This window comes from Caretta caretta, chromosome 2, assembly GCF_965140235.1.
Source record: "Caretta caretta isolate rCarCar2 chromosome 2, rCarCar1.hap1, whole genome shotgun sequence".
Classification (NCBI taxonomy): Eukaryota; Metazoa; Chordata; order Testudines; family Cheloniidae; genus Caretta; species Caretta caretta.
In genome coordinates, this window is record NC_134207.1 from 137,293,064 (window position 1) to 137,305,111 (window position 12,048).

Sequence of the window (12,048 nt, forward strand, 5' to 3'; positions counted from 1 at the left end):
TCTGAGACTTACCTCAAAAAATGTATCAATGTACTCTGAGACAATGTGCTCAGACTTTGGTTTGTTTTGGCAGTAAACTATGTACATGTGCAACCTTCTCTCCTAGGAAGAATAAACAGAGACACAAAGATAATGTACTACAGTCAGAAAAAAAGTGACAGGCTGAAATGGAGTATAATAAAAAAGCACATATATCTAAATGTATACTTCTATGTTAAAAGGATCATTCTGCCTTCTGGTAGAATAAATTCTGTATCAAGAGCAAATAAGCAGGTATACTTCAAACATAACAAATTAGCCAGAAAAGAAAAACCCTCAAATAGTTTGAAGTATCTGTCTAAGAGTTACAATTACTTGAAAACTGGATACCTCTGACCCAAAAATGTAACTGTACATGCAGAAGTTATAGATCTGAGCATGGCACTACACAAACACACCTGACATTGGGACACAGAGAATGATAAAATAATGGAAAAACAGACAACTGGGTTGTATATAATATTTTGAATTTCAAAGTATTTCACAAAATTAGCATTTGAGATATTGTTTATCATAATGACTTCTAAGGTGCTGATTACCGTGGTATCCAAGCATAGTGCACTATTTTAATTTCCATTTTACGGCTAGGCGGGAAGGAAAAAACAGTGAGTGACCTGTCTAATGCTGCAGAGGAAAGCTTCAGAATTAAAATTCCTGGCTCTTAAACTTGTACCTTTGTCTTCCAAGGTAAGTGGTAAAAGGAGACGTATGATGTTAGACTGGATAGAGAGCTAGAAAACCAATCCTGCATAGGTCACTCAGTTCTTCCAGTGCCAAACAGATCTTTTCCATCTAGAGTTTTTATTACTCTGTAAGTATAGCATTAGGCTTTGAGAGGATATTTTTTTCATATCTGGTCATATGAAACTACGGCCTCCTAAAAGAGGCGCTGAGATTGAGTTGAGAGACAGGTACCATGTTAACCATTTTCTTCACAAGGCATTGCAAACAAAAATTAGACTCCCTGTTCACCTAATTCTCTGTCTCTGCCTCTTACCCTGTGTTATTTTATTCTACTGACTTTTCACCTGTGCTGCTCCACAGATAAATCCTTTATATAATAAGGTCAGTCACTAGTAATACCAGCAATTGGCACTACCTGCTTGAAAGAGGATGTTTGTACTTACATGCTTAACAAAGAGGGATCCCAGTTTTTCTGGATCTTCAAGGCACTTCTCCAATTCTCCTAAAAAGAAGCTGAACAAAGAAGAAATAATTTAGCTTGTACCACATTATCTGGCAACAGGTAATGTTAAAAGAAAGTGGTGATTGCATTCTTTATATCCACACTCTCTTCACTGCTGGGATCCTTGATTAGTGAGTGTCCTATCTGCAATTGAAGCCTATATAAAGAATATATTGCAGGGCTTCAAAGCAAGCAGCATTTTAAAGTAAAGAACAAAAAGAAGCAACATAGTGACTCATGATTGCAATCCTTTTGTTTGCTATGGGGATTCAAATTTCTCTTCTACTCATTCTGATTCCTTGATGTGCTCATAACTACATTACCACTGAAATTTGAGAACAAAAACTGTTTTTGATCCATTCGCAGCATAGCCTCTCACTGTCAGAAGAATAGGTAAGTACCGCGCATGTTACTGCGTAAGACACAGGATTTTTTCTTTTCCTTAATGCTTTCTTAATAGGATCAACTAAATAGTCACATTAAATGTTATCTATACAATACAGATCAGTCCAAATGCTTGATGTGTTTACATATTTATTTTGAATAGTCTCCATACAAATAACTATAGGAATCGTCTCAACTTAGAAATTAATTTTAACTGTAAAAGTGTAGGACGAGCTGCTCTTAATTTCTTGTTACTTGCTTTTATAATCTTTGAAACACTTTTATTGCCAAAGGTTTTTGCCCTGTGTGCACTCAGTATGTTACAAAATTATTTTCTACCAGTAACAGATAATTCTTAAATAAAAAACATACATACTCTCTGTGCCAGTCGTAAATCTGGTGAATGTTGCCGAATACAATCTTGTCTTTCCCCTTCATGTCATCAGGTACACCATCTTCTTTCATAAGTGCCATGTAACCCTGAAACAATCCAGGACAATTCTTTGTGAAATGTCCAGGTTTAAACGGTGGGTTTCTTTCTCTCTTTCTTTTTCTGTCTCTCGCTTTAAGGAGCTTAAGAATTTTTAAACTGCAAGCTCCTATTTAAGCCACTAAATCAAAAGGATGTAAGAATCCAATATTACATGTAGCAGTGTATTTAGCTGTTAAATTAACGATTTTATTGAAATAAGATTTGTCTCAACTATGTTTAAATTTAGCCAGTACTTTTAATTTAATTTTTCAGTTTATTTTCACTTCCCACAAGTACATGAAATCAAAATGTAATCAGACTGGAAAGTTTCACATTTCCCAGTTCTAAAAAACATTTCTTTTCACATTTTTCTTGGTAAGCCTTCTGTTTACAGAGACCACACTGTGGTCCCAAATGACTTTATGATGTCCCATCTGAAACACTAAGGCTTCTTTTTTTTTGGCCTCATAGCTTCCCAGCCCTATGACTGTGTACAATTATTGAAAAGGGATCAATTTCTCCACCTATTTTATTGTAATTTTTTTTACATTATCTTCAGAACAAAACAATGGCCATACTGGGTCAGACCAAAGGTCCATCCAGCCCAGTATCCTGTCTACTGACAGTGGCCAATGCCAGGTGCCCCAGAGGGAGTGAACCTAACAGGTAATGGATCAAGTGATCTCTCTCCTGCCATCCATCTCCACCCTCTGACAAACACCATTCCTTACCTGTCCTGGCTAATAGCCATTGATGGACTTAACCTCTATGAATTTATCTAGTTCTCTTTTAAACCCTCTTATAGTCCTAGCCTTCACAACCTCCTCAGGCAAGGAGTTCCACAGGTTGACTGTGCGGTGAGTGAAGAACTTCCTTTTATTTGTGTTAAACCTGCTGCCCATTAATTTAATTTGGTGGCCCCTAGTTCTTATATTATGGGAACAAGTAAATAACTTTTCCTTATTCACTTTCTCCACACCACTCATGATTTTATATACCTACCATATCCCTCCTTAGTCTCCTATTTTCCAAGCTGAAAAGTCCTAGCCTCTTTAATCTCTTCTCATATGGGACCCATTCCAAACCCCTAATCATTTTAGTTGCCCTTCTCTGAACCGTTTTTAATGCCAGTATATCTTTTTTTGAGATGAGGAGACCACATCTGTACGCAGTATTCAAGATGTGGGCGTACCATGGATTTATATAAGGGCAATAAGATATTCTCCATCTTATTCTTTATCCCTTTTTTAATGATTCCTAACATCCCGTTTGCTTTTTTGACTGCCGCTGCACACTGAGTGGATGTCTTCAGAGAACTATCCATGATGACTACAAGGTCTCTTTCCTGATTAGTTTTAGCTAAATTAGCCCCCATCATATTGTATGTATAGTTGGGGTTATTTTTTCCAGCGTGCATTACTTTACATTTATCCACATTAAATTTCATTTGCCATTTTGTTGCCCAGTCACTTAGTTTTGTGAGATCTTTTTGAAGTTCTTCACAGTCTGCTTTGGTCTTAACTATCTTGAGCGGTTCAGTATCATCTGCAAACTTTGCCACCTCACTGTTTACCCCTTTCTCCAGAACATTTATGAATAAGTTGAATAGGATTGGTCCTAGAACTGACCCTTGGGGAACACCACTAGTTACCCCTCTCCATTCTGAAAATTTACCATTTATTCCTACCCTTTGTTCCCCATCTTTTAACCAGTTCTTAATCCATGAAATGATCTTCCCTCTTATCCTATGACAATCTTTCACAAAGCATCTTTCAAAGCATAAAGATGCATAAAATGAAAGAAATACAGGATTATCTGGATGGTACCCCAATAAGAATTTGACAAATTGTCTCTCTTCAATGTCTGTAATAAATCCACAGTAAGAAGAATTTTTAAAAAATCTGGAACCTTAACTTGTAATAGAGTTTCCTTCTTACTAGTTCCCAGTTAAGCACAGTAAAAAGAGTATTTGTCAACCACTAAACTTGGAATACTTAAGATCTTGTACATTAGCATTAACCTTTAAGCATAGCATGCACATAAAGTAATACTTTGATCCCACACACTGAATAAATACTAAGCCTGTATAACTGTTTGTTTAGTACATTTAAGGCCCGGAGTATGTGATATTTATTCAATACTCTGGGCTGGGCTGCTGCCTCACCTAGGAGTTGGCCTTTAATCTAGTTAACAGACCTGTTAATCAGCTCCTCTCAGGAACATGTCTAAACTTGGGAAAAAGATAGTTTTCTGGAACATACTTGGAAATAGCTAAATGAGGAAATCAGCAGATCTAAGCAATTTACAAAGCAGGTCAGTATCATAATCGGCATTCTGCAGATGGGAAACAGACGCAAAAAGGTAAAGAGACTTGCCTAATGTCACCCAGTAGAGAAGTACCAGAGCCAGGTGTAGAAGCCAAGTCTCCTGAGTCTCAGTCCAGTGGTCTATCCACTAGACCACACTGCATCAACTAATTAAACTGTGCCTATTGTTTCAGATGTTATTAGGTGTCACTAATTAAAACATAAATGACAAAGAACTAATTTTCTTATAAGGGGGAAAAAGGATGTATGAAGTAGTGTGAAGGAGAGACACGGAATTCTATATCAAATCCTGTTTTTTCTTAAATTTCTATAGAAAAACCCACACCTAAAGTCGACTCGTTCTTTTTCTTCTAACAGAACAGTGTGCGAGCCACATAGATGACTGGCAATGGGATTAATAAAAGAAATTTAGAAAGGATGAACTAACATACCTCAACTACATAACCCAGATCTCGGACGTAATCTCGCTCCGTCTCCACTAATTCCTGTAAGACATAGCTACAAGGAGGGGGAAAAGGTGGAAAAAAAACATTCAGGGAGAAAAATGTATTGATGTGGATAAAAATTCTTAAAGAGGATTAAGAATGGGCATACAACATTTTACAAGTTTGCAGTTATCACATTTAGTAAGGTAGAGTTTACATCTGACTTTCTGAATCTGGATGCTTCACTCTCTTCAGGGCATTCTTACTTCTTGTGTTTACTAAACTAGAGTTGCAGCAGCCAGGACTTTTGCTGCATGGGTCAGGACAATTAAAACATTAATTAAAAAGAATTCCAATTTTTGACTCACAAGAAACAGCAAGAGATTCATAAGCAAACGAACTGAAGATGTCTTTATTATTTTAACACCGACATACATACGGTTAATCTTCAATACCAGCTGAAATGTCAACGAATATTTCTGGATCTTCCCAACTATCATTTCAGTTCAAGGTAGAGAAAGACGGTTTCAGGAAAAAGCAACGATTTATGGTTTTTGGAACCTAAAAATACCCTTGAGAATAGTTAAAAGCCAGCATCCTCTTCCATGAAGGCTGAGACTGACATGTTTGACAGGACTTTTGGGTGAACTTAGTACTGGAAATAATATGCCTGAGAATTCTCTTTGAACAACAGCTGGTTTTCAAGGAAGAACCAAATCATCCATTTGATGCCTAACATGCAAGCTGGAAGGGAAAAAGAACTACTTCTTCTGTTAAATTAAAATAGACTGTTTTGAAAGGATGCAAAGGACTTTATAAATGTTACCTGATTGAGAACAGAGGGGAAATATAAATTTGTAAGCCAGTCTTACTGTCGTCTTTTTAAAGAGCTGGATTTCCTTTCTTCCATCTCATCTATGGGTGACGAGGAAGAGAGAAGGGAGTTGTCCGAAGGGTTGAAAGATGGACTGCTGCTGTCACCTTGATCTACCAACAGTGAACTTGGACGATCTTCCAGTGCCTAAGAGTGTATTCATAAATTGTTGCAATATTTATTCATCTTGCCTTCTATTCATGCTGTCTTGAAATGTACAAAATGAATACACATTTACAGTTGTTAAAAAATATGGAACCTCTGTTTTGTACTCAAATATTTACATTACCTTAGTGAGTCCAAAAAAAATAAGATGACACTCTAGCGTTGCCATTAAAAAGTCAAAATTTGTCACACTGTTACCACACTTTTATTCTACCTACAGGGAAAATCTGTGGTAACTGTTGGTAAATGCTGAATTTTTAACAGCAATTACTATAATGAAGTTTAGAACAATTTAAATCCTCACCATTGCATTTAAATGACAAGGGCAGAAAAAATTAAAGGGGACTCACAAAAACCAACAACCCCTCTGAAGAGATGACCTCTCCCTCTTCTTCTTTATAAGGTATAAGTAGAAGTCCAGGAATAATTTTTCTTCAGCTTGTTTGTTTTCTTTCTTTCCTTTTTTTAAACACACACTAAGCTTTTCAGGGCAGGAACTCTGTTTTACTCTGTTTGTCAGAGGTGAAAGTAGGCTGGTACCAGCTATTAAGAGATTAATATTACTTTCACCCCTGCTATTTGTACAGCATCTAGTACTATGGGCCTAAACCCAGGTTATGGCTCTAGATGCTAACAAAATTCTCACTACATTAAAAAATTGTCCAATCTGGAAGACTGATGACCTACCAACTTGTGAAAATTATGACATCACCCGAGATAACAGAATGTAAACTAAGAGGGAAGGAATTTTGAGACCGACTGTTTATAGCAGTTTTTGATTGCTTTAGTCAATGGCTACATTTTGGAGAAAGAAAGAAGTTGTTAAATATAGAACAAAATCCCCCCCTTCAATAAAATATAAGAGCTAGAAATACATATTGAGACCCCTACAATCCCCCTTCCCCACACAGGGTAAGAATAACCCTTCCCATCAACCTTTAAGGTCTTCTATATGTTTCAAAGCAGACAAAAAAAATTGCACAAGACCAATTTTTAAAAAAATTTGCAGGTCACCTTTAATCCTTTGGTTTCATAAAACAGTCTTTTCTCCACACCTGCACTACACACAATAGTAACTGTCATTTATACTCTTCAGAATGAACTCTCAAAACCAGGGGCAAAATTCTGTGTTGAAAGAGGGTGCAGTTCCATTGCCCTTGGAAGTTAGACAGCAAGCAGAATTTTATACGGTTTTGGAAAAGAAGGGGTGTTGAAGAGATTGTGTGAAGGAGTGTTCTAGAAAGTATTTATTAAGCCAGTTTAACTCCAGCCCACAGGGTCAGGTCTTGCTGCAGCTATTGATCATGTTTTCCCGCAGCATTACAGTAAGATGCAGCTGAGCCACACCCTCCTGAGTCAAATGCACTATTCAAGACTTTGAAATCAATAAAAACCCAGTAGGATTTGACCTCATAGACAGACGGCCCAAAAACTAGGAAAAACTGATCTGTGTTGGTGAATTATCTGATGGGAGAATGATATCACCACTTGAGACTACACAGAGCAATCATTAAAACTGTTAGTGGTGCCCAGCAAGCGTTGCTCATCACAGACAGTTTTATTTATTAAAACCTGATTTAGTCTTCCAGAGGGTCACATTTAAAAAAATACATCCTCTACCTTTCCTGGGGAGGAGGGATAGCTCAGTGGTTTGAGCGTTGGCCTGCTAAACCCAGAGTTGTGAGTTCAATCCTTGAGGGGGCCATTTGGGATCTGGGGCAAAAACTGGGGATTGGTCCTGCTTTGAGCAGGGGGTTGGACTAGATGACCTCCTGAGGTCTCTTCCAACCCTGGTGTTCTATGATTGTAAGGAAAAACTAAACCTCAAAGATATTATGAATCCATACACAAGCTAGCAAAGAATTACTATATATAATGAAGTCAGGACTGTCCTCAGCAAGAGGAAAATATATAAAGGAAATGTAATGTGCCTGGTTCTGCATCTTAAAGGTATTCAAATAAAGAAGAGTTTGGAAATAGTCTGTGTGTCACCTGAAAATATGAGATGAAAGTACTCTGCTGCAAACCAAGCTCTACATTACTTTAACACTGACCTCTGAGTATGCTTTAACAAAGTATTAAATACTTTCTCTTCAAATAGCAATAAAACTCTCATATTTTTGAAGTATTTTACTTGAGCAAACAAACTAGTGTGAGGTAATGAAAGAGCGTCTTAAATAGAAGCTTTACAGTTAACTCTCTGCTTGGTTTGTTTCATTCACTTGTCCCTGGACAAGACTTATACTGTGAAATCCTTGGGGCAGGGACTCTAAAATGTAAGTTTATATACAGGGTATTGCACAATGGAACTTCAATCCTTGATTGTGCTGCCACATGCTACTGCAATACAAATAAATTTAAGTATATATCACATTGACTAGTAATCTTTTCTCTCTGAATATATGTATATTCCATATATGCTCGTACATTCATGAATACATGCCACTTTGCATGCGCAAAATTTTGAGACTGCTTTTGAAAATGGATGATGCTAAATGTTGGAATTCATAGGGAAGTGTGTTGGAACTTTTCATACAGCGGGGCAGTCTGGAGTTGCCTTAGCTTCTGAATCATGTTTATCTTCCAAACAGTCTCACCATTTTACTTTTGACGAGTTCCTCAATTGCGCTGACTAGTTCTGCTGCACTGGGTGTCTCAGAGCTGGTGGGGCGTACCAATAATCGAGAAGATGTCTGTGCAGTGACAAAAAAGGAAAAATATCATGTTTACTTTCGTTTGTCACAGGCTGTCAAGATTCCTCTTTCAAGTATCTTTTCAGGTCAAGCTACCCAGCAAAGATTTCCCTTTAGTTTAAGAATACGTTTCCTTATAATTTATGCAACTGGAATCTAAAATTTTTAAATAAACCTTGATACACCTTGAGAACTGTCCATGCACAGGTTTAATCCATTTCAATTAGTCGGATGTAACTTCATAATTATGTTTCGCACATTATAGATCTGGGAAATATCCTTGGGAAACTTTCAACTACTATAAAGTCTATCAGGACAGCCATACAGATTGCAGGGACTGACCTGATTGATAGTGAACAATTTAAGTATTTTTTCAACTATGTATATAATTAAGAAGCAACTGTAAAAATAAATTACAACACACAAACCTTGAAACAGGATTAAAAAAATAAACCAAGAACATTTACATTTCTAAAAGGAGCTGGGGTATATTTCCCAGATTGAATAGGGGAAATCAAGCTCACCATTCTGTGTGTCATCCATTTTTCCCAAAGGTAAGTGCAGAGTATAGAAGATCTCTGGCCTCACAAGCTATAAGATGCCAGTTTATAGCTATAACTGAGGGTAAAAGGTATTCACAGTAAAGGATTCTGGGAGAGGGCCATTAAATTCAGCTTCCGTAATTAGCAAACACACAGCTGGTTTGCAGATTACATGTATCATTAAATAACTGGAAAGAGGAACAGGGTACAATATGAACCTTACTTCATATTAAGGAAAGGGCAGACATACATCATGCAACACAGGTTAAACTGTTCTGCAAGTGTTTCAAACATGTTGGACAAACAAAGAAATTACATTCATTATGATTTTAAACAGAATGCTCTTGACTGTGGTTTTCAACCCCATTACTGAAAACAAGGACTGCAAAGATATGGGTGTGCTTTTGTTTGCCTCACTGAGAAAGGAACATGGGGTAGGGTAAACGAGGGAATCACAAATAACTTTAAATGGAAAGGTAAGGGAATTGAGCCAAAGCAGAGACAGAACACAAATCAACATAATGCTACAGTCAAAATTTACAAAAAGAGAAAAACAAAAAACAAAAATAATTAGTTTTACAATATAACAACTGTATTGGAACATTAATATTGTTTATCCAAAAATAAATGCAAAAAACTCATAAGCTGCTATTCAATGCAATAAATGAATTGTGCAATGATTCTCCAAACAGAAGCGTGTGTACTGTACAAGAAATGCTAATGAAAAAAAAAATGAGTCTGTTATTTAGTGATATTAGAGAAATCAATATGGCCTCATACCTGGTGCTCGCATATACCTCCAAAACTGAGCAAGCCCACATGCAATGGGACTTTGAGGCAGATGTTGCCAGATGTCACAATCCCAACTCCCAAATGCTACTAAAAACAACTTTACAAAAAGTATGTCCTGAACATGCATCCAAGACAAAGTTTAAATCTGGATGTAGATCAGAATCCAAACTCCATGAAGTTGGCAGTGTTTGAGTACAAGGTTCGGTCTATTAGAGACAGACAGAAACACTATGGGAGCATGTTTCTGTCCTCCACGGGATTCATATTAAAACAAGGTAAATCCTTGTAAATCCAAGGTAAGGTCCTGCTTACACCAGTGTTGAAAATGCATGAGGCAGATCATCGTTCAAACATGTTTTTTTGCAAGCAGGATGATAATCTGGCAAGTGAGGGCAAAACCTATCTTTTGGTGCGTTACACTACACTGTGCTAAAGATCCAACCTACACTGAAAATGCAAAGTGAATGGAGACCAAGTTATAACATGGCTTCCTCTGATATAATTGCATTTGTAATGCAGATGGACCTATGCAATAAGGGCAATGTTAGTATGTGTTATTCGTATCACAGTTACTGAATATACTGGTTAAGAAATCATGTTAGCAGCTTGCTAGCAAGAGTTTGTAAACATGATTCTCACCAACACTATTGCAATTCTAGCAAACAAAGGGTCAGACAATTTTCTAATTAGCAGGAAAAAAAACCCCAACAATTGTTTTTAAAGAGTAAAAAGATTTGAAGAATATAATTCTTTTTTTAATTTGGTCTCAGAAGTATTTCCCAGTATGTTCATCCATCATTTCCTATATTGCGACGGTTTCCAATTTAGAAAAAAAGCAGGAAACTGGTGCATGCAGTGCACGGAAAAAACCCATTGCAATCCAGAAAGTGTCTACTTCAGTTATGATTGAGATGCCCAGGAGAAAACAACAAGAGTGAAGGAGAGAAAGAAAATTTGTTGAAAAAGAATCTGGTCTACTAAGAAAGACGAATAACCGCCAACACAACTCACTAACAATGAGATCATACCATATATTTCACCACTTAAGCATTTTAAATAGAACAATGGGGACAAAATGATATTAGAAGTGAGGTCCATGCTGCAGAAGTCAACAGAGTTTCCATTTTAAAATCCTCTATTTTCAGGCTTTGTGACTGCCCCATAAAAATGTGATTCATTTTGAAAACTGAAATAAAACATCTCAAAACCTGAGAATGTTGTGAGATTTTTTTTTAAACCAACAAAATATGAAAACACGATTAATTTGGCAGATTGATGATCTCCATCCAAAACTTATCAGTTAATGGTTTCAGATACAGTTTTGCACTCTCAATTTAAACTTGGCTATGCTTGTTAAACTGAACAGTTTCAGGCAGCAAGTCACTAATGTGGACCAAGGCTTTACAGCACTTGAGGAAGCTACGGTGTGCTCACAATGGACATGCGACTTTATGTCGACATGAAAAACCATCTTCCTGTGCAAATGGAAAATATTTGTGACAAAAACTCCAGGTCTGAGGATAAACAGAATTGTTTTGTGAATTACCTACAGGACAAAAAGATTTCAGTCAGAAAGTTAACTGCTCCCACAACAGCTCTTAACTAGTGGAAAGGGGGAAGACTACCTTTGCTATAAGGTCCTTTTTTAAACAATGATGTAAGGTTCCTGTAATTGTGTACTCAATTGTACTCATATAATTACATATGTCCCAGATATTTTCTCCACAGCAAATCCCTTTAAGACACTCTAAAAGTTATCAGTCTATCTCAGCATGTGAGATTCTTCCCTATTTCCCTTTTTACCTTGTCATCCTGGGAGTCTGGCTGGAGTAGACTGTGTTGCTGAATTGCCATTGGAGGGGGGAGTGGTACAGCATCTGCTCCTTCTTCACCTTCTTCCTCTCCACAGCTCTGCATGCCAGAAGAGGAGGATTTGGAGAGAGTGCCGCTGCTCAGCCCCTCATTCCGCCCTCTCTGCAATGAAGATCAAGACATTCATAAGATGCATAAAGCAGAGTTAGTGGAAGCTGTCTCACAGATGCCAGACTACCTCTGAAGGCTCATCTCCAGCAAGCCTAGGGATAGCTAAACAGATCAACATCTCAAGAGATAGACACAGTTGCCAAAAATCTAACTACCTTAAAAGAGA

The 12,048-nt window shown here is 37.2% G+C and overlaps 1 protein-coding gene across 3 annotated transcripts in view; it reads right to left on the reverse strand.

The window, feature by feature from the left end:
• TRIO (trio Rho guanine nucleotide exchange factor) overlaps positions 1-12,048 on the reverse strand; it is a 400,776-nt gene that overhangs the window by 38,111 nt on the left and 350,617 nt on the right. For all 3 annotated transcript variants that reach the window (XM_048839610.2, XM_048839611.2, XM_048839612.2), the window contains exons 36-42: positions 11,703-11,873; positions 8,470-8,565; positions 5,706-5,854; positions 4,840-4,906; positions 1,986-2,089; positions 1,167-1,236; positions 13-102 (exon numbers count right to left, since the gene is read on the reverse strand). In XM_048839610.2, the coding sequence (XP_048695567.2) occupies positions 13-102; positions 1,167-1,236; positions 1,986-2,089; positions 4,840-4,906; positions 5,706-5,854; positions 8,470-8,565; positions 11,703-11,873 (747 nt within the window). The remainder of the gene's footprint in view (positions 1-12; positions 103-1,166; positions 1,237-1,985; positions 2,090-4,839; positions 4,907-5,705; positions 5,855-8,469; positions 8,566-11,702; positions 11,874-12,048) is intronic.